This window comes from Haliotis rufescens, unplaced genomic scaffold (assembly GCF_023055435.1).
Source record: "Haliotis rufescens isolate VD_foot unplaced genomic scaffold, xgHalRufe1.0.p SCAF_57, whole genome shotgun sequence".
NCBI classification, from domain to species: Eukaryota; Metazoa; Mollusca; class Gastropoda; order Lepetellida; family Haliotidae; genus Haliotis; species Haliotis rufescens.
This window is the reverse complement of record NW_025964301.1, coordinates 553,149-578,029: the sequence shown is the minus strand read 5'-3', so window position 1 is coordinate 578,029 and position 24,881 is coordinate 553,149. Positions and strand designations below refer to the sequence as shown.

General features: G+C 42.2%; 1 protein-coding gene across 1 annotated transcript; it reads left to right on the top strand.

Moving 5' to 3' along the window:
- The first annotated feature begins 7,389 nt into the window (after nucleotides 1-7,389).
- Nucleotides 7,390-9,639, top strand: LOC125374419 (extensin-3-like). Its single transcript, XM_048385297.1, has one exon. It carries the CDS (start codon nucleotides 7,390-7,392, stop codon nucleotides 9,637-9,639), a length of 2,250 nt encoding a protein of 749 aa, XP_048241254.1.
- The last annotated feature ends 15,242 nt before the right edge of the window (nucleotides 9,640-24,881 follow it).

Genomic DNA, 24,881 nt, shown 5'->3' with positions numbered 1-24,881 from the left:
GTAATCCCATATATGATATACAACGGACAAATGTATCAGAGAAGGTAATTTTTAATCATTAATGTCCAAAGAAGGATTTTAATTAACAGTGGTAACCATAATTTGTTCCAAGCACCTACGGTATTCGGTAATTACATCAACAGTTTAAATCATAAGTCCAAAGCACGAGAATCTGTTGGCACACACGTTCAGTGGCGTGTATGGCCACCATGTGCGTTGACAACTGCCACACAACGCCTCCGCATGGACCTTGCGATGCTTGTGAACACATGATTGGGAAGATCTTGCAAATTCTGTGGTTGGTTCTGGAGAGTGCGCAGACTTCTGCCAAGAGCATCCAAGACGTGTTCGATGGGATTGAGGTCGGGAGACCTTGACGGCCAGTCCATGACGTTGACTCCCGCATTCTGAAGGAAATTCCTTGTCAAAATTGCTGTGTGGGGTCTGGCATTGTCGTGTTGGAAGATCAGACCGGGTCCATGTGCTGCCATAAAAGGCAGAAGTTTCTGGTGCCAGTACCTGGTCGCGGTAAGCAGCAGCGTTGAAGTTGCCACGGATGACAAGAAGCCTGGAACGTGCATTGCCACAGAAAGTACCCCACACCATGACACTTCCGCCTCGAAATCTGTCAACTTCCTGTACACAACACTGGGCGTAACGTTCATGACGGCGCCTCCACACTCTCGCCCTACCATCAGCAAATCGAAGATTAAATCGGGATTCACCACTGAAGACGACTTGATTCCAATTCCTCTGAGTCCATCGTAAGTGTCGCTGTGCCCACAATTGACGTTGACGCCTGTGTAATTGAGACAGAATCGGCCCGCAGTATGGCCGTCGTGCTTGAAGGTGAGCAATTCTCAGACGGTTTCGAACAGTTTGCCAACTAAGTCTACCCCTAAACCGTTCATTTCTGGTTCATGTAGCCGTCAAAAATTGGTTACGGAGGTGACGTAAGACAATCTGACGATCCTCTACATGTGACGTCACACGTGGTCGACCTGGCCGAGGGCAATCAGCGGTGGTACCCGTTTGCTGTAGACGCGTCTGTAAATTATAAACAGTCCGTCGACTACAACCCATCGTCCTTGCGACTTCAGCTACGGACGTTCCCGTCTGCAACATGCCGATGGCACGTTCACGTTGCACATTTGAAAGGCGCGGCATGACAAATGGCCGTAAAGACTTTTGTTTTCTTGTGTTTTTCTTTTTTTGTTAATGACTGCTAACAAGTATGGCTGAAAACACGTGCGGTATTATGGACACGTGACCAGCTGCACGTGAAAAAACACTTTTGCCACTATAGTGCTGTGCACATGATTTTGATCGATTCACCTGCACAAAAACGGGTGTTATCTGAAGACAATACGTGGCCATTACTGTTTAAATACACAATAAGGGCCCACAATGATAACTGGTCAAAATGTTAAAATTTAAGGATTGTGAAGTTTTTAATTTGGTTCAGTGTATATAGAGGAATTATAACCTTATTTTGTATACAAGAAGATTAAGTTTGTGTTTTACTAGTCTCGATCACCCCGCGAAACAGATTCCACTGGATGCTGCAGTAAAACATCGGTGAAACACCAGGTGTTCGCGAAAAGAGTAAACATGTCCAGCCCTAGTGGCAGCCACAGCTACTCACACAATTGACATACAAAAGTAATAAATAGTCAGTGTTTGTAATAAATAGTTAGCAATTTGATGCACAATTATCCACCTGGCGTACGACTGTTACAAATACCAGCCACAGATGAGTGAGTGAGATGGGTTTAACGCCGCTTTTTACAGTATTCCAGTTATATCACGGCGTGTCAGCTTAATGTTGGAGGAAAGCCCGAAGTGATGCGAGTCTCAGACGTTTACCACTTCGGTGAAACCCACGAGCACGGGTATGGTGCTGACAAACCTAGAAACATAATCGGGGCGAACCGGGATTCGAACCCACAACCTTAGACGACTGGGCCACCCGTGCCCCCAACCACGGATGAACTGATGTTCAATTACATCTTCATGTAGTATTACACTTGTATGCTTTCATTGTTATGTCTTCAGTGTTTCAGTATATAATTTATAACAGCAGTGTAAGCTATTGTCAACTATTTATACATCATCAGTGTACCTAGTGTATGTAATAGATGAATACGTGACGGTGCAACCATGAATATGTCCCCAATACCTGATGTTCCTGAATTTGGGACCGCCCCCGTGGTCTAGTGGTAGAGCGTCCGCCCGGAGAGCGGAAGGTCTGGGGTTCGATCCGCAGCCGCGTCATACCAAAAGACGTTAAAAGATGGTACTTGTTGTTACCCTATCTGGCGCTCGGCATTAAAACAAGGACTGGTCAGTATACTGTGTCTGAGTGGGGTATTCATGTTAAACTGTGGCATGGTATCTCAGTGAGCTAGCACTATAAATCGGCATCAGTCCGGACTAGTACAAGCAGCCACACAAACACACACACGTACATGCACGTCGCTATATAAGTGCAATAATCTTGGACGCGACGTTAAACCCCATTTAACCTCACCTCCTGAATTTGAAATTTGCAAACAAGAGACTTGATGCTTTTAACGTAAGTAACGTTCTCAGACAAAAATAAGCTTCCCTAAATGCCCAATATATCACATTTCAGGAACCAACAACAGTCCTCTTCTCCATGTTGTTTAATATAGGGACGTGTTGCAGAACGTGGAGTTGGCAGCTCAAGGTGTAAAATCCACTACTTCCCTATCCAAGATGGCTCCCAAGACTCATCAGGGCGGTGGGGTAGCCTCGTGGTTAAACCGTTGGCTCGTCACGACGAAGACCCGGGTTCGATTCCCCAAATGGGCACAATGTGTGAAGCCCATTTCTGGTGTCCACCACAGATATTAACTCTGTATGTTATAAAAAAGCTTTGTTAAAATTTAAATCATGTATGAATTTTCTTGGTATACAAAACTTCCGTAAAGATAAATGTGAGTTATATGATCCCGAAGTCTTGTGAAAAATCTCATGTATTATTTTATTGCCCGTGTTATGCAGTAGAACGTAATTTGTACTTGCAAGAATAAACAGCTAATTCTAATTCTATATTGGCTGCAGCAAACTTATGTACATCTTCAAATTCACAAAAATTGCTTAAGTTGCCAATTTTTTTTACAAAGTTATTTGTACCAAAGGAGAAATTAAGATGCATCTATAAATGTTAGATGTGTGTAATGTACTATGGGTCAGATGGCTTGGACTTCTGAATAAGGTGAATATGAATTTGAATTTGATAATGTGGAACTTTATTTGTTCACGTATTATGTTACTTGAAACAAATCAATACGATATACAGAGACACATATCAAGTAATCGTTGCCTCGGGATGATGTTCCTATTGTCTGACTGTTGCATCCTATACCATGTCTACAACAATCCGGCTATAAACTGTTGGCGAATGTGAATATGTGAAGGACTAATGGGGCAGCCACTCTGAGCAGCAGAGTGTCTCTGGTTGCGAGTTACTTGTACTATCTAATATCACTGACTAAGCAGAAAAGTTTTTTTCTGGCGAAATAGATATTAACACGTGTTCAAACTTATATTTGTGGATATTTTGCAAGGTCGTTAATTAAACAGGATTGCTGCGTGATACATCTGATTCTTCGAATTTTCCGCAATCATTTTAGCTAACATGGGTTTTACGTAAAATGTGGATACCGATTGCTTTGGTCATAAATACCAAGGAACTATTACAGTGAGTGCGAAGTAGAAATATTTCATAATTTTTGTTGACCTGACTAAAAGTCAAAAGAGCTAGTCCATTGGCCTATGTGTCAGTCGTGCGTGTCAGCGTGTCGTTAACATCTTCTCCTAAGAAACAACTGATCCAAAGAAATTGAACTTCACACACCTGTTCCCTGCATCCCATTTCGAATCCAATTTTAAATATGGCCGCCACAGCAACCATATTGAAAAACCTGTTTATGGACATAACACCGGGGCGGTCGGGTAGCCTCGTGGTTAAAGCGTTGGCTCGTCACGCCGAAGACCCGGGTTCGATTCCCCACACAATGTGTGAAACCCATTTTCCGGTGTCCCCCGCCGTGATATTGCTGGAATATTGCAAAAGGCGGCTTAAAACCATACTCACTCAATCACTCACGATAACTCAGCCATTTCTGTTCAAAATGTAATGTAATGAAGGTATCTACTGGCGACTTCTTCTTCATACCGCTTATCCACTTTCTGCCCACTGAAATGATGTCTTATTGTCCTGGAAGCGTCTTTGAGTACAGAATCATGCGTGCTGCTGATCAAGGGGGAAACGACGCTGTCAACTGAAGGTGACCTTGTTGATGTTCTTATATAGAAAAACGGTTGTCCTTAAATATAAAACGTCCATGTAAGGGAATACCCAGTCTCGGTTATCCGACTAGACAGATTCCATTAGGCTTAAAGGACACAATAACGATACAATTATATGAATGGATCACTGAAAATCGGTGATGACGCCAGGATTTTGCGAAATGGCAAATGAGTAATGAGATAGCAGTGAGCCTAATTTCATCATTTCTTCATGAACTGAAGAAGTGTTTTTAAATGTCGGAATAGTTGTATTTAAGAGTCCGATTGCTGTTTGGAGAAACAGCATAGTTCTTGATTATGTTCTGGTAAAAGCGTTATTGACAAAATAATGACAGCAATGTGGCAAAGACATAAAACCAAGTGCAAATAATTAGCTTGTTGGAGTACTTGTGAACATGGCAAAAACATAAAACCAAGTGCAAATAATTAGCTTGTTGGAGTACTTGTGAACATGGCAAAAACATAAAACCAAGTCCAAATAATTCGCTTGTTTGTAGTACTAGTGAATATGACAAAGCGATAAAAACCAATAAACATACTTTGCTTGTTTATAGTGCTAGACAATGACAGGAAACCAAGAGCATATGATTCTCTGTTTGTAATTCTTGAAATATTCTTAATATTTCCCACATTTATTGTGAATTGAATTAAAAAAACGGCGATGGTTGATGTCCCTTGATAATGTTATTGGAATTTTTAAACCCAGATCTTATATTGTATACTGCCAGGACCTGCTATTCTATTCTATTTAAACGTAGGAAAACTTAAAATAGGTAACTGTTTTGTAATGTATTTTAATTTGTTTTAGAACATTTTAGCATATTGTTTTCAGTTTAATTTATTGTGATATTTTTGTATGTACGTTTGCATTTATATGCGCCAGATTCCATTCACCAAGTGGATGCTCATAACGCTCAGTATTATTACCCCGGTTAATGGATCAGTGAGCACTTGATTTACATTCTCCGCTCCCTGGGGAGTATACAAGGTTAACAGCCACATTACCATCTCATCCTACCGGGTACCCACTCATGTGTGTATCTTCTGTCATAACCTTGTACCCGATATGTTTTGCCTTGCAACAACTGCAACATAATCTAAGGCATTCTTTGCCCGTTGGAAGAATGCCGTCCCTTTTTATACGTTTTTAAAGCGTTTTTGCCTCTGACATGAGAAACATGAGTGTATAGTATTAGTTTTAAATTATAATATCCGCTAACTGTTTGATTTGAATTACAGAAGTTGGCAAATGATTACGAAAAAACGTACAGCTTTTTCCTTATAATATCAGCTGATTATGCTGTTATTAAAGCTAATATATTCCCTGGCTATGGGCAAGGCCTCACGAAGGAGGAGTACATTCAGGAAACGTGTTGATGTCAAGTGTGGAATTAGTCCGAGTAAAACATTGATGTCAACTCCTTATAATTAAATTTCCGTTGTGTTTATGGAAATTCCTGCATTCTGATTAGCTGAATTGGTCACGTGTTTATTGCATTCATTTCCCAATGAATGTAAAAAATTAAGCCACGCCCACCGCGGCGCACTACTTTTATTATTGCGGAATGTCGGGGAATCCCAATATTACAGTCGAGGGAATTCCCTTTCTGCTCACGTGTATCGTCATGCACAGGACATTTAGCTACTTTCATGCATATTCATTGTCTAAACTACCCTTTGAAACCGAAGGCCGAGAATGAATGAAACAGCAAACGTGCAGGCTCGCTCGCCTGTATTTTTCCCGCTCGCCTCGGTTCAACTTACATGTCTTCGGGTTTCATTTCTAACTAGCATTTCTCCAACTGTGTTTTACCATAATCAGGGAAGTAATGTTTGAGGCACGCGGTAAATGACCATGTTATTTGAAACAGCCGCCTTCTCTCGGACATATTTCTTCCGGTTCGTTACAGTTTGACTGTTGCAGTTCTTTTCGCCTCTTGCCTTAATTGACAGGTCCAATGAACATTGTTTTAATCCCACTCTCCGTTGATTGGCTACTGACTGTGTAGGCGTGTCAAGTTATGTGCATAAATTAAACGATCACCTGATTCATGTCACACCACTGTATGTATTCCTACACCTGGAATGTTTATCAATGTCGTCATTTTTTTCTGTTTTGATATATGCAACTGTTTTTGGTTAAACTATTGTAGATAAAACATGGTTTACGTTGTCGAATTTAATTATAAGCATTGACTGTATATTTTTTTCGGTTCATTGAGGTATGAATCGAAAAGCCGATGTGCAAACTGTATGAATCCGCGTACCGGATTCTTACAAAAGTTTGCACGTCGGTTTTTCGATTCATACCTCAATGAACCGACAAAAATACACAGTCAATCCTTAAGTGAAGTATATATCACGTATACCATGCAAGATCATAATCGGGCGTTATAAAGTTCATGATATTCATGCACTCTGGTGCTGGCTAAGACGGCACTGAGCCAAAACGGACCGATGGTTGTGAACATCGACCCCCAAAATGGCGAAAACGGCCCTTTTCGTTTACAGTTTTTATTAATGATCTGCAAAAGTCGAAAGAAGAAGTTTATTAGTCTGAAATATTTACTTCCCTTCCATGGGATGGAGTTTTCGTGGTTTACTAGGACATGAACAACAAACATAATCCGATAAGAGGTCTATCTGTCCACGCCCGTATAAACATACGGGCAAGTCTACAGTTTCGGACAAGATGGCGTCCACCACGTAAATATATTAAAATGGAATTGTTCAAAAATATGTTTGCACATTCATGCCTGATGTTCACCTTGAGGGGCTGTGGACCATTACCAGGGATGGCAGAAAATGGCAGATGGCGAAGACGACAAGATCCTGATGAGCAGCCAGCTGAGGTTTCTTGCTGAAGCTGATATGGTCTACATGGAAGGTACGTGTTGCCAGTGTCAACAAACGTCTTCAACATCTGCATCCCAACCTGTACAAAATTGTGGACTTGCTTCAAGGCATTGAGAAGTCGGAAGGTGCCAAGCTGAAACAGGTAGACTTTGATGCTGCTCCCCCACCCAGGAAGAAAGTCTACAGGGGGTCAAAATGAAGGCTGATGCGTCTCAAAGAGAAGCTGGTCAGTTCACACATCATCAGCACCCCGACCGTCAATACACATCATCAGCACCTCGCCCGTCAATACACATCATCAGCACCTCGCCCGTCAGTACACATCATCAGCACCTCGCCCGTCAGTACACATCATCAGCACCTGGCCCGTCAATACACATCATCAGCACCCCGCCCGTCAATACACATCATCAGCACCTCGCCCGTCAGTACACATCATCAGCACCCCGCCCGTCAGTACACATCATCAGCACCTGGCCCGTCAATACACATCATCAGCACCCCGCCCGTCAATACACATCATCAGCACCTCGCCCGTCAGTACACATCATCAGCACCTGGCCCGTCAATACACATCATCAGCACCTCGCCCGTCAATACACATCATCAGCACCTGGCCCGTCAATACACATCATCAGCACCCCGCCCGTCAATACACATCACCAGCACCCCGCCCGTCAATACACATCATCAGCACCTGGCCCGTCAATACACATCATCAGCACCTGGCCCGTCAATACACATCATCAGCACCTGGCCCGTCAGTACACATCATCAGCACCTGGCCCGTCAGTACACATCATCAGCACCTGGCCCGTCAATACACATCATCAGCACCTGGCCCGTCAGTACACATCATCAGCACCTGGCCCGTCAGTACACATCATCAGCACCCCGCCCGTCAGTACACATCACCAGCACCCCGCCCGTCAATACACATCATCAGCACCTCGCCCGTCAATACACATCATCAGCACCTCGCCCGTCAATACACATCATCAGCACCCCGCCCGTCAATACACACCATCAGCACCCCGCCCGTCAATACACACCATCAGCACCCCGCCCGTCAATACACATCATCAGCACCTCGCCCGTCAATACACATCATCAGCACCCCGCCCGTCAATACACATCATCAGCACCCCGCCCGTCAATACACATCATCAGCACCCCGCCCGTCAGTACACATCATCAGCACCCCGCCCGTCAATACACATCATCAGCACCTGGCCCGTCAATACACATCATCAGCACCTGGCCCGTCAGTACACATCATCAGCACCCCGCCCGTCAATACACATCATCAGCACCTGGCCCGTCAATACACATCATCAGCACCTCGCCCGTCAGTACACATCATCAGCACCTGGCCCGTCAATACACATCATCAGCACCTGGCCCGTCAATACACATCATCAGCACCTCGCCCGTCAATACACATCATCAGCACCTGGCCCGTCAATACACATCATCAGCACCTCGCCCGTCAGTACACATCATCAGCACCTGGCCCGTCAATACACATCATCAGCACCTCGCCCGTCAGTACACATCATCAGCACCTGGCCCGTCAATACACATCATCAGCACCTCGCCCGTCAATACACATCATCAGCACCTGGCCCGTCAATACACATCATCAGCACCTCGCCCGTCAGTACACATCATCAGCACCTGGCCCGTCAATACACATCATCAGCACCTGGCCCGTCAATACACATCATCAGCACCTCGCCCGTCAATACACATCATCAGCACCTGGCCCGTCAATACACATCACCAGCACCTCGCCCGTCAATACACATCATCAGCACCCCGCCCGTCAATACACATCATCAGCACCTCGCCCGTCAATACACATCATCAGCACCCCGCCCGTCAATACACATCATCAGCACCCCGCCCGTCAATACACATCATCAGCACCCCGCCCGTCAATACACATCATCAGCACCCCGCCCGTCAATACACATCATCAGCACCTCGCCCGTCAATACACATCATCAGCACCTGGCCCGTCAATACACATCATCAGCACCTGGCCCGTCAATACACATCATCAGCACCTCGCCCGTCAATACACATCATCAGCACCCCGCCCGTCAATACACATCATCAGCACCTGGCCCGTCAGTACACATCATCAGCACCCCGCCCGTCAGTACACATCATCAGCACATGGCCCGTCAATACACATCATCAGCACCCCGCCCGTCAGTACACATCATCAGCACCTCGCCCGTCAATACACATCATCAGCACCTCGCCCGTCAGTACACATCATCAGCACCCTGCCCGTCAGTACACATCATCAGCACCTCGCCCGTCAGTACACATCATCAGCAGCCCGCCCGTCAATACACATCATCAGCACCCCGCCCGTCAATACACATCATCAGCACCCCGCCCGTCAATACACATCATCAGCACCTGGCCCGTTAGTATACGTGGTCAACATTCACGTTTCGCTTCACGTTTCCATAACATGCTGCAAAGTAAACAGCGCTTGGCTCCGGACTGGCCAATGTGACAATGCAAGATGACAATGCATGATGATAATACATGATGACAATGCAAGATGACAATGCAAGATGACAATGCAAGATGACAATGCAAGATGACAATGCAAGATGACAAAGCATGATAACAATGCAAGATGACAATGCAAGATGGCAATGCAAGATGACAATGCAAGATGACAATGCAAGATGACAATGCAAGATGACAATGCAAGATGACAATGCATGATAACAATGCAAGATGACAATGCAAGGTGACAATGCAAGATGACAATGCATGATATCAACCGACACCTGACTATGCATGATAATTATGGTAGCCAACACCTAAGTATGTACGTTGTCAATTCAAACCAGCGGCTGGCAGTGAGAATAAAGAATCAGATCTTGGTCACCTACAGATGACAATGCATGTTGACAATGCAAGATGACAATGCATGATGATAATACATGATGACAATGCAAGATGACAATGCAAGATGACAATGCATGATGATAATACATGATGACAATGCAAGATGACAATGCAAGATGACAATGCATGATGATAATACATGATGACAATGCATGATGACAATACAAGATGACAATGCATGATGACAATGTATGGTGACAATACAGGATGACAATGATCATGACAATGCAAGATGACAATGCAAGATGACAATGCATGATGACAATGCATGATGACAATGCAAGATGACAATGCAAGATGACAATGCATGATGACAATGTATGGTGACAATGCAAGATGACAATGCATGATGACAATGCAAGATGACAATGCAAGATGACAATGCATGATGACAATGCAAGATGGCAATTTATGATGACAATGCAAGATGACAATGCATGATGACAATGCATGATGACAATGCAAGATGACAATGCAAGATGACAATGAATGATGGCAATGCAACCGACACCTGACTATGCATGATCATTATGCTAACCAACACCTGAGTATGAACGTTGTCAATTCAAACCGACCCCTGACAAAGACAATAAAATATTCAGATCTTGGTCACCTACAGACCACATGAAATATCTAATGTAGTGCGAGGATTTGCTACCCCAGTAGCCCCACTGATTAACAATATGTTTAATTGAGACTCTCTAATCAATAATGTTCACTACCGCTCTTTGTGTAGCTAGCACCCCCTGCCTTTACTCTCTCTTTGTACACGGGGTATTTGTACAATTGTAGCACTATTGGTGCTTTTTTTTATTATTGACCGTTTATCGGTAACTGGTGTCTAATAGGCCCTAGATGGCCGGGCGTCGTATAACCACGTGATGTGTTTTTATGATGGTTTTAAAATGTATACCCGCTAGACATGAATATTTTTCTCTTTCTCTCTTTGATAATATCAATGCAAGGCTCCATCTGAGAAAACACGTTGTCAGTTCGAGGACGCACGTGACATTGTACATGTCGCCAATGGCAGTCTGCCCTTGACATTTAACTTTGTCCGTTGGAAACATGGGTGTATATTTTCAAACAATAGTATCAGTTAATTATTAAACTTCAGTTTTCAACAAACTTATACAACGCGTGTGCGAGAGTCACGTTTTTGTATCAGTGGTCAGCTATTTCCCTCGCCCGTCAATACAAGTGGTCAACTATTTCTCTCGCCCGTTATACAAGTGGCCAACTATTTCTCTCGACCGTTATACAAGTGGTCATCTATTTCTCTCGCCCGTCAATACAAGTGGTCAACTATTTCTCTCGCCCGTCAATATAAGTGGTCAACTATTTCTCACGCCCGTCAATACAAGTGGTCAACTATTTCCCTCGCCCGTCAATACAAGTGGTCAACTATATCCCTCGCCCGTCAATACAAGTGGTCAACTATTTCCCTCGCCCGTCAATACAAGTGGTCAACTATATCCCTCGCCCGTCAATACAAGTGGTCAACTATTTCCTTCGCCCGTCATACAAGTGGTCAACTATTTCCCTAACCCGTCAGTACAAGACCATTTCCCTCGCCCGTCAATACAAGTGGTCAACTACTTCCGCATGATGTCAATGTTAGTGCCAACCCGACACTACAAGATGACAATGAAAACGGGACCTGACTACACATGCCAGCCAACATTATGTCAATGCTGGGCGCCACCTAAATAAGCATGTTGTAAGTTCCAGCCCGCACCTGGCAATGAACGTTGTCAGTGCTCGTCCTCACTTTGAACGTAATCAATGCCCCTTCCCTTTATCCCCTATTCTAGGTTACTTGGAGTCTCGGACCATAAACACAACTCCCCAGAATGCCTCAAGCATGCTTACCCTTTTCGCGAACATCTGGTGTCATCACTGATTTTCAGGGACCTATTCATATAATTTTCACTCCAATGTTGACTTTGTTTTACATATCTTTCTTTCTTTCCGGGATAATTATTTGGAGGTTATCTTTCAAAGAAGTCAGGACCTGGTTTTGTGTTTGACGTGAGATTGTTTTTAGAGGGATATGTGTTGATGACAACCAAGTCTGGTGTTAAACATAAATTCAATGGATGGCTCTCCGCGCTATATATTCTAGCGGTCATATGTTGAGTTTACTATATTATCAGTGTCAATTGCACGGGGTAGCCGTGTGAAAAAGTGACATAACGTGGAAGGTAAAGCAGTTTGGATGACATGGACATGCCTAAAGACTGTAGTCGAATTCAGGGTGAGGAATTGAAATGGTATCTCGCGGAGGTTTGTTTCGTTTGTTTGTTTCTTTGCTGTTTAACGCCGCACTCAGCAATATTCCAGCTATATGACGGCGGTCTGTTAATAATCGAGTCTGGACCACAAAATCCAGTGATTGACATCATGAGCATCGATCCACGCAATTGGAATACGATGCCATGCAACGTTTCATATATTGACAGAAACTTATCACAGTGTAACCTTATGGCAGAAGTATTGCTGTGCTACGCTTTAAATATCACAGTTTAACCTTATAACTTATCAAATTTGACCCATGTTGCAATACATTCCTTAGTTAAATGATGATATTTCAGTGTAGCAATAACTAAAACAATAAACCAAGTCAATCTGAAAACAGGCAGTTTACAATAGTAGTTTTTGACATCTAAAATGATCACCGGCGCATATAAATATCATAATGATGATTATTGAGTTATGTATCCATTTTTTTTCTGAATCGATAGTTGGCACTTCAATGTAATAATCGTTATCTAATTTAAATCAGACTTGACTGAATACAAAAAAGCATTAGGGATTTGAGACAAATGATGTCAGTGTGTTAACAAAGCCAAGGGTAAGTGTTTGTTTGTTTGTTTGTTGTTTGACACCGCCCCAACAATATTCCAGCGATCTGTACATAATCGAGTCTGGACGACACAATCCAGTGATTGACATCATGAGCATCGATCCACGCAATAGGAATACGATGCCATGCATCAACCAAATCAGCGAGCCTGACCACCCGATCCCGTCAGTCGCCTCTTACGCCTCTTACGATTGATGAAGACCTATTATACACCGGATCTTCACGTGTCTCTCGCGGTATAGAAATACCATTCACGTATATCCCTGTTTAACATCAGCATTAGATGAAAAGTACATCTGTCGGAAGTCCCCATTGATTGTCAGACGAAGTTCACGGTATATTAAGAATAAAAGGGATGTTAATATACCATCTAATTGCTCTACCATGTCTTAATGTCATACTGATGACTTTAACACATATGTCCTTGAATGAATGTCGTGACATATGTATCGTGGGCACGTAACACGATAAGCGCTACACCCACATAGCGTGTTACCTACTCGTCATCGCATCACACACGTAAACAATATCAACACACTTGAACTTGAGCACAGAAAAAGTTAACATTGACATTGACCGCTGACATCAAGGGCATGCTGCCTTACGTAAATGTATTTACAATATTTGTTACAGTTACGAATGAAGGTCATGTTTTATTCATTGTATTCTCATACGATATTCTTTTTTCATTTGCAAGTTGGTGTATTGTTTCTCTGCACGATATATTTGCAACACGACGAGATGACCTCCTATGTCAAGGTGACACACCGTTATGTAACTGAAATACTACCCAAGGTAGCGTTAAGCTCACTCGCTCACAATGTGATTATTTGATCTTAATGGCATTATATATTATCATCAGTTTCATGGTTGAAAATGTTTTAGTAGCAACGACAAGATATTTTATGGATGCCAACTTCTTTATTCTATAACGATGCGACGTTTCCGTGTAGATCGTTGTAACGTTGTCAAGCAAGAGAAATTAACAATGAAACAGTTCAAGGTTTCGTAGTTTTCTCTTTGTGTTTGAGTGTGAGTGAGTGAGTTGGGTTTAACGCCGCTTTTAACGGTATTCCAGTTATATCACGGCGTGTCAGCTTAATGTGGGAGGAAAGCCCGAAGTGATGCAGGTCTCAGACGTTTACCACTTCGGTGAAAGCCACGAGCACGGGTATGGTGCTGACAAACCTAGAAACATAATCGGGGCGAACCGGGATTCGAACCCACAATCATAGGTTTCTGGCGTGCCCAAGGGACGCAACTCTGCACAGCGAATCGCGGCGCCTTAGACGACTGGGCCACCCGTGCCCCCTTTTTGTGTTTGAAGTTTCAATATAATTATTCAGTACTTTCAGGTTAATGTACAAATTGTTTTTTCAATGCCTGGATGTACACCAGGAATCACCATCCATCGTCTCCGAGCACTTATAACTGGTTACCTGTGTAGATCCGGGGTAGAATAGGTCTTCAGCAGCCCATTCTTGACATAAAAGGCGACTATGCTTGTCGTAAGAGGCGACTAACGGGATCGGGTGTTCAGGCTCGCTGACTTGGTTGATGCATGTCATCGTATCCCAATTGCGTGGATCGATGCTCATGATGTCAGTCACTGAATTTTCTGTCTGAGACTCGATTATTTACAGACCGCCGTCATATAGCTGGAATAATGCTGAATGCGGCGTTAAACAGCAAACAAACAAAACTCTGAATACAGAACAGCGGACATGGGTATTCTTTTTAGTTGAAATATACTGTGCCATAAAAGTAAAGGATAGTAGGATTCACAAAGACACATCATCTGATCTATATGTTATCGGCAAATTGAAATGATATGATCATATCTGCTGGGGAGTAGGCGATCAGACCTCATGGGTTCTAATGGTTGTTGTGATGAGGTACACGGATTGTCCGAGGGATGCTTTTGATGAGTCGACCACTGTCAGTTTGACTCATATTTTGCCACGCCGCTTTTAGCAATATTCCAGCAATATCAGGGCGGGGGACACCAGAAACGGGCTTCACACATTGTACCCATGTCGGGAATCGAACCCGGGTCTTCGGCGTGATGAGCGAACGCTTTAACCACTAGGCTACCCGACCGCCCCTCGTCAGTGAGAGCAACACCGAGTTCATTGAGAGTGGTGGGTGGATTTTGACGTGTGCCATTGACGTCCCAGACGTGTTTAATGGGGGAAAGGTTAGGACTGAGTGCTGACCATGGTGTGTTTTGCGTGATGTGCACTCACATCACATTTAAGGACTGAAAATGGTATTTCAACTGTTGTGTCAGAACACGTCAAGGATACATGATAAGCCCTACATTATTCACATTTTTTATGACTTGGCACGACAATATATTTCTTAAATCTAAAACACCGTGATATAACTGGAATACTGTTAAAAGTGGCGTTAAACCCAACTCACTCGCACTCTTAAATCTATAAAGCAAGCCTTTTCAACTTCATGAAAAAAATCTTTAATCGGACTCTTCTAAAAGTACATTGACTGACAACTTACATGATATCTCTTACTCGTTACAGTTGTGGTTGTCATAAGCTCCGAGTGAGTGACAATAACAATATTCAAGCAATATCACGGCGGGGGATACCAGAAATGGGCTTCACGCATTGTACCCACGTAAGCTCAGAATTGAGACAGGAAGACATAAAGTGAAGACCCAGAATAACGTCCATGTAAATGCTGTGTTAATTTAAGATTGGATTGTGTCGAAAATAAATACCATTTCTTGGCAGTATGCCACAAATATTCAGAATTACGAGCTCGCTATCTTGATGCGCATCATTCCATTAATCCATCTTTGAGTACTTTTGTAACTCTTAAGCATATATTCATACGTGTAGCCGTCATATGTTACGCCGTCATATAGCTGGACTTTTGCTGAGTGCGACGTTAAAAAACAAACAAACAAACAAACGAAATATATGCTACAGTCTATCCCTATGATCAGGCAATATACATATTGCCTGAAGAATGAGACTGGATGGTCGTTGTCCTTGGTCCAACGGTGTCGCAATCGTTCCACAGTAACAACGTGTTGAAGTACATACGACTTTTCTTGGCTTGATCATACGGCTCACCTATCATCATTAAAGAGTGGAGTAGAACTTATCCATGTTCGCAGCTGTGGAGTTCAGCATTAAGGCGCCATTAGAGGATACATGGGAAAGCATTTGTAATTGCACAAATCAGTTAAGCAAACAAACAAACAAACAATACTCAGCAAATGCCGGAGTATAGTTATTTGAAAATGATTGTGATCAAAATATTCTTCAATAGTCTGTGCTGTTACCTATATTACTCAACCAGTTTTGAAAATCGGTTTTATTACAAATGGGAATTATCGTGCTTCCTGTAGGGTGTTCAGTTGTCAAATGAGTGTTTAACTGTGACAGAAGTATATCCTATTTGAAATCCGCCCATCCCCCATCCTGTCGGCGAACTTTTTTCACACCTATACAGGATTTCACAAAAGAAAATATGCCCCAAACGCTACGGAAATCCGCCGACACAACCCTTGACCAACAGAGATAAAGCGTATTACATCCCGTCTGCATATGGCGATTTTATCAAGCAATACGCTCAAAACAACGTGTTACTTAATCTGCTACTTATCAAAACATATAATGGAAAATACATCTTACAACTTGGTTGTTTGTGAATGTTTTAACAACTTGCATCGAACGTCGCAAAATTCAATAAGCCAGAAGTTCTTATCCTTAAAGTTGTACATTTTTGTACATCTGTGCAGTGCATCGTACCATTATGGGTACTGTAGGTTACAATTGTTGTTGTTGTTGTTGTTGTTGTATTAAGTGTTTAAGAGGTCGCCTTCTGCCTAAGCAATTTCGGCTGACCTGTCCTTCTTTGGGACTCATGTGTGTGAGTAGGGTACACATATCTATTGTGAGTTTGGTATTCACATAATTTCTGTTTTTGTATTGATATGATTTCTATTTTCGTATATTGATATAATTTCATTTTTATCCTTGGCTGCTCTGTTTATATACGTTCGGGTAGCTGTCCATCTCTCAGAAATAGAGTTAGTTTGGCCTTCGCTATTGCATCTCTTGGCTTTAGGAGATCTATGACAGATAGCGGATCTAACTGCAATGCTTGTTTTAACCGAGCCCGGGCTGGGGCGTGGTCTTGACATTCTAGTAACACGTGAGCAATGGTTTCAGCCTGATTGCAAGCTAAACAAACCTTGTCATAGTGCTTTTTGTGACCGAGTCTGATGCGTGAGATAGCAATTTCAATTTTCCTTTCATTTGAGTATGAGTTTGGCTTTTGTTGGATCTTGGGTTGAATTTTGTATGGCCATCTGCCAATCTTACTTGCGTCCCCGTGGGCTTGCCATCTTTGGGCTATAGAGGCTTTGATTTTGCTTTTTATCTCTAGTTTACTAAAGGGAATAGGCTGTATTTCCGCTTTGTCTAGAGCTAGCTTCGCCAGTGAGTCTGCTTTTAAATTACCATCGCTACACGTGCTTGTTATATACCTGATATGACTTTTACTTTGTGAGTTGAATGACCAAGGGAAATGTCATATATGCCATGAAGAAAGTTTACGATAAACAGGATTCAGGATTTAATGATTTTGTTTTGTTCTATTAAATCGTTTCTTTCATTCTTAATTTTTGACGAAATCAATATTTTTAGCTTCACTAAGAATGCGATATCTTTTACAGGTGTCCATTGCAAGAACAAGAAGTGTCCTTGATGTATAGATCACTTTCATATAACGTAAACTATGCTGTATGTTTCGAATAAGGGTAAAACTCGAATCTGTTGCGACACCGACGAACACGTGGGCAACTCAGTGCTTGATAAGTTTTATGTATGTAACTTGAAGAATCTTGAAGACCCACGCAGGTACGTAAATTTGATATTGGAAGAAGTAAGGAGGAAGGTTTTTGGCGAAACCATCCTATCTTGTCTCGAGGTATTTGTTAACGTAGAGGGTTGATTTTTGTTTCAAATTATGTTTATTCACAGCACATATTTTTAATAAAAGCATCGTGTCTAGCGAACAAATGATACTTTCCAGTTTTTTCCTGGGACAAACTAGTTTCTAAAAGGTTATAACATATGTCCAAGTCTTGTACTAATATTGAAGGGCCACGCGTCCCAGTCGTCTAAGAGTTACGTCCCTTAGTCGTGCCAGGAACCTCATAACTTGGGTTCGAATCCAAGTTCGACCTGTTCATATTTCGTTGCTTGTTTACACCAAATCCGTGTTCGTTGGTTTCAAAGTGGTAAACGTCAAAGATCTGTACCATTTAGTCTTCCTCCCATATCAAGCCGACACGCCGTGATACATCTGAAATACTGTACAAAGCGGCGCTAATCCCAACTCACTCACTTTTATTAGAAAGTGAATCTTGCCTAACGCCGTATGATAGATGTTGCAGCTATTTAAGACATGTCAGCCCTTTAAGGCAGATAAATCCTTTGAAAACATGGCTGGAAGATAGGTAATTCCCTTGAGCCCGACTGAAAGGGTATTTTATCTGATCTTTCGTTCGGTGCTGCAAGGTTGGTGCAAAACAGATGAGGATCTTAAGATAGTGTTCTACTCCCTGTGGACGGGTTTTATCAAAGACATTCCCTTTCCAATCCGGAGTAGTTTAGAAGGCAAGTTTGGAAACTTTGAACATTCACCTTGTAAAATGTTGTAAAGAAATATTGATTATTTTTTGTGTCCCGAATACACGAACATTATTCCATATCTTATTTTGTTGTGTGTTTGATGATATTTGCATAGTATTATAATAAAGTGGACTCCTCAAGCTTGCCCAACAATCAGGTTATGAAAACATTTCTTTAAAATAATTGTAATTGATTTTTTAAAAGAACCTTTACTATTGTGCTGTGGAGTCGAGGGAACTAAAATTGGTTTAGTTTGATCTGTTCTTGCCTGTGCGTTCAGTACAAAAAACCATTAAACACATATTCTTCAGCCTACGACAGACGTTGTTGAATTAGTTCCGGCTGCTTCATGACACTAGCTGTTGGTAGAATCCCCACATTGGTGGAAGGTAGTTACTGTTGGTAGAATCCCCACATTGGTGGAAGGTAGTTACTGTTGGTAGAATCCCCACATTGGTGGAAGGTAGTTACTGTTGGTAGAATCCCCACATTGGTGGAAGGTAGTTACTGTTGGTAGAATCCCCACATTGGTGGAGGGTACTTACTGTTGGTAGAATCCCCACATTGGTGGAGGGTACTTACTGTTGGTAGAATCCCCACATTGGTGGAAGGTAGTTACTGTTGACGCATGGAAAACACCCAGAGCGAAAATCAATGTTTAAATTATTTAATGCTATATGAAATACTATGTGTGTACTATCATTAGAGGGAGAGCAGTCCACTCGTTGTTTATGGGCAAAAGAAAGTAGTTTGTTATTTACGTAAGAACTGTTGTTAAATATGAATATGTCTACTTAACTATCAAGCAAGAATAAGATATATGGATGAACAACTCCTTTATTACGATTAGGAGCGACGTTCTTGTTCTTACTAAGTACGCCAACTTCTAAATGCCTCTCAAAGAAGTTATTTCACCATCACTCATTCCTACAACAATTTGTAAAGACTAATCTGTGGCTGGGTAATTTTGTGTAAAAACAGATTGGTTAAATGAGGACAGGGGTAAGAAATGAATTTGCAACAACATGACCCGTACCATTTTTTAATGTTGTTGATTGATACCGAAAAAAGCAAATGCAAATACATTGATTTTCGAAGATTACATGTCTAAAACCCTGAAATTTCATTTTGTTGAAATAATATCGTTAAGTTAAGATATTTTCAATCGAAAATCAAGCTTGATAAAACTGAGGGGAATATTTTTGTTCTCATCAGTTTATCAATCCGCATGGGATCGTCCGAAACTTGAGATTTGGTTGCAGCTATCTTAGAGAGAGAGTGAGCATGTCATTTTTAAACGAGTGTGACGCTCCAGTTAAGACAGTACAAGACAAGACACAAAACTGTAGTCCAGCCGACAAGGGTTTATAGGACACTTCATGTACAACTTTAAAACCATGCAGTTATACTTATAGATACATACCTATTTACACATGCAATGATAGATAAAGCGACACACACACACACGCACGCATGCACACACACAGTCACACACAGTCACACACAGTCACACACACACACACACACACACACACACACACACACACACACACACACACACACACACGCACACAGTCACACACACAGTCACACACGCACGCACGCACGCACGCACGCACACACACAGTCACACACACGCACGCACGCACGCACACAGTCACACACACACAGTCACACACACACACAGTCACACACACACACACACACACACACACACACACACACACGCACACAGTCACACACACAGTCACACACACACGCACGCACGCACGCACACAGTCACACACACGCACGCACGCACGCACACAGTCACACACACACAGTCACACACACACACACAGTCACACACACACACACAGTCACACACACACACACACACACACACACACACACACACACACACACACACACACACACACACAAACACACACACACAAGAACTGCGAGTTTACCTGAGCTAATTCCGCCTTTAATTTGATATCAGATCTCTCACCGGATATGTATGATATATTGTACATACAGTAAACTACGGTTATAACGAACACGCTTATAACGAACTGACGGATATTACAAACTTACTTTTTTGTCCCGACTATTTGCTGTAGTTATGCTGTACATATGCTTATAACAAACTACGGTTATAACGAACTAAAACTAGTGGTCTCAGCCAAATAACTCAGACTTGCGGTAAACTTTGCTAAAGTGGCAACAGCTACCGACTTTCGTTCAAAAAATATATTTTAGTAGGAAATAACATACTATGATAAACCACATATATTATACGGTTGTCCAGGATAATACTGATGTCAGTATTATTCCAGGACAATAGGGTTAACTTTAAGGCCTGCCTGGGTACGCGACATCCGCTTCAGTTCAGCATGAAACACAACCTGTCGACCTGGCCTTGTACACTCCACGCTGACACCATGCAGACTGGGTTGTTCCAGGATAATACTGTTGATGTCAACACCTGCATTATTCCAGGACAATAGGGTTAACTATAAGGCCTGCCTTGGTACGCGACATCCGCTTCAGTTCAGCATGAAACACAACCTGTCGATATGGCCTTGTACACTCCACGCTGACACCATGCAGACTGGGTTGTTCCAGGATAATACTGTTGATGTCAACACCTGCATTATTCCAGGACAATAGGGTTAACTATAAGGCCTGCCTTGGTACGCGACATCCGCTTCAGTTCAGCATGAAACACTACCTGTCGATATGGCCTTGTACACTCCACGCTGACACCATGCAGACTGGGTTGTTCCAGGATAATACTGTTGATGTCAACACCTGCATTATTCCAGGACATTAGGGTTAACTATAAGGCCTGCCTTGGTACGCGACATCCGCTTCAGTTCAGCATGAAAAACTACATGTCGACCTGGCCTTGTACACTCCACGCTGACACCATGCAGACGTTCAAGTGATGCCAGTTGTTCATATCACTTATTGCCTAAAATTTAAACCCACCTGTCCTGATTAATCTCAAGTTACTTCAATAACAACATTGTCGCATTTTCAGGGTGGCAAAAGTCTCGGAGCCACCTTTGTTCAAATGATTTATTTAAATCTGGAGTTTGTCTTGTGAACTTGCTGAAGATTGATAATGCATTACATGTTGGCAACTTCTTCTCTGTCTTCTTCGCAGAAGCCGCCCTGTACCTGCTTAATACCACGCAAAGAGCACAACAAGACTCGTGATTTCATTGTGCCATTTAGAGCAATCTGCTGTAATGGCGTCACAATTTGGTGAACATGTTTATCTTATTTGCAATCCTAATCCAGACATGAACTGTTCATTTATTTCAATTCAATGGCATGTGTCTAATCACCCCCAAGTTGAGGCACAAAGCTGATGTAGGCTTACTGTAAGACAGCGGTTCAGCAATGGCACTAATGGGGCATGTTAAATGAGAGAGTCGGCGTAGTCGGTGATGTGATGGATCTGACATCACCGACTACGATGACTAGATGCTTACTTACATTCTATTTGTAGCCTTTCTGCCTGCGAAGAGGTAAATAAATGAGCGATATTTAAAGCTTGCTGTATGAGAAATGCGGTGCATTAGCTATAAACATAGTTATTAGTGTTGTTGCCCAATCCAATTCATTTCATCTGCAGAAACACGAGATAAGTGGAAGGAAATATAAGACAAGGTCCATTACGTCTTTTCGTTCATTTCGTACATTAGCTGTTTACGTAACGCATTTGCATGTGTTTGTGACAAGTACCTCATTTGGGGCAGGAAACGCGAGGAGAGAGAGCAGTCCATTCGTTATTTAGGGGCAAAAATAACGACGTTATTTACGTAAGAGTGAGTGAGTGAGAACAGAACGTCTAGCTTGGTGTTATGTTGGCAACATCAAGATGTAAGATAAGTATTAACATATGGGTTGTTTGTTTGCTGTTTAACTCAGCAATATTCCAGCTATATGACAGCAGTCTGTGAGTGAGTGAGTGAATGAGGTTTTACGCCGCTTTTAGCAATATTCCAGCAATATCACGGCGGGGGATACCAGAAATGGGCTTCACACATTGTACCCATGTCGGGAATCGAACCCAGGTCTTCGGCGTGACGAGCAAACGCTTTAACAACTAGGCTACCCGACCGCCCCTAATTACGTAAGAACTGTTGTTAAATTGGATATGTCTATTTAACCATCAAGCAAGAACAAGATAGACGGATGAACAACTCCTTTTTACGATTAGGAGCGACGTTCTTGTTCTTACTAGGTACGCCAACTTCTAAATGCCTAAAATGAGAGAGAGAGAGAGAGAGAGAGAGAGAAAGAGAGAGAGAGAGAGAGAGAGAGAGAGAGAGAGAGAGAGAGAGAGAGAGAGAGAGAGAGAGAGAGAGATGGGGCACTTCATGTACAACTATAAAACCAGCTAGAGCGAGCATACGCTTACTCCTTCATCAGATAAATGATGCAGAGGACATATGCATGTACATGTACAAACAACAAAAATAATAGGTGAGCGAGTGAGTGAGTGAGTATCGTTTTTCGCCACTTTTAGCATTATCCCAACAATCTCACGGCGGGGGACACCAGAAATGGACTTCACACATTGTACCCATGTGGGGAATCGAACCCGGGTCTTCGGCGTGATAACGAACGCTTTAACTGCTGTCCACAAAAGTAATAAGATAACAAAGGTGGAAACATTAACAAGAGAAGGCAACAGTTAATTAGCGCTGATTGGTGATTAGCATTGAACACATTGATGCCAGGAGTTCCATTGAAACTGTTGGCATATATTTATTTCACTTATATTAGACTGCCTCCGTGGTGTAGTAGAGAGAGCGTCTGCCCGGAAAGAGCGGAAGGTCGGGGTTCAATTCCCGGCCGCGACTACCCAAGAGACGGTAAAAGAATGTACTTGTTGTTACCTTGCCTGGCACTCAGCATTAAGGGGCTAAAGCGAGTGTGGTATTCGTGTTATGGCATGGCATCTCAATGGGCTAGCAATATAAAATCGGCATTACTCCGAACAAATACAAGCAGCCACATACACACACACGTGCATGTTTCGATATAGATCCTTATACCGTTGTCAAGCATTCTTGTTTGACAACAGTATAAGGATCTATACCGAAACGTCGCCTTTACACTATTAAATAAGTTGTTATCGATAAATTGTGTCTACTTTGTTATCCGTCAATTTCTAAGTAATGCCAATCAAACAATTCATGTCTTCAACATGATTCGAAACCGAAAAGACGACGCGTTTCAAGCCGCTTATGTAACATTGTAGAAATGTATAGAAGTGATAAGCGATTAAATGATGCAATAGGGATAATCCTGAAAAGGTTCTGGTAAAAAAAGAAAAGCCTAACTGGTGGTGTTTCATCATTAAATATTATATCTGCTGAAACTTGGGTTACCTATTTTCAAGACGAATGTCCACATTAACGATTCAGCTCAGTGATTATATCACGTCTTGTCAATTTGACTGGTCAGATTCTGCAAATATATTTGATGAATCAATTAGTGAGGGTGGCATACGTGCTGTTACTAACAAACTCGAGGCGGCTAGGTAAAGATTACATAACTGGCGAAATGTTTAAATCATGAGATATTTATTTTACCTTTTCTGGAAATTTTATTCTCTACATGATAAAGAGAGGTTTCTTATGTCGAAATCAAAAGCTATCATTATCCCATTTTATCAAAAAAAAGGAGAAAAAAAATACCTGAAAATTACTGTGCTACATCTCTTCTTAGTGTTTTTGGCAAATTAGTCACTAAATCCTTAAGTAACAGACTTTATTTTGGGCTGAGTGCTGTGACAAAATTACTTAAGAACAAGCTGACATGAGAACAGATTGCTCTACCATTAACAATATTTATACCTTGCAGGCAGGTATTAGCAAAAAAGGAGGTGGATTTTATGCCTGTTTTATTGATTTTTCAAAAGATTTCGATTCTGTCAACAGAGAAAAGCTTTGGTATTTGTTAAAAAAGAATGGTCTTGGTACAAAAATACATAAAGTGTGAAAGCCTGTGTGCGGACATCGAAAATATTAGTACAGAAGTGTTTGAATGTCCCTCAGGAATACGACAAGGTTGTGTTCCTAGTTTTGTTCTAATTTTTCATTACTTGTTCATCAGAATTGGTAAAGGAAATCACGCCCACTTGTGCAATTGGTATTAATATATCCCCAAACTTACTGGAGCTGTGACTTCTTGATATGCTGATGATGTCG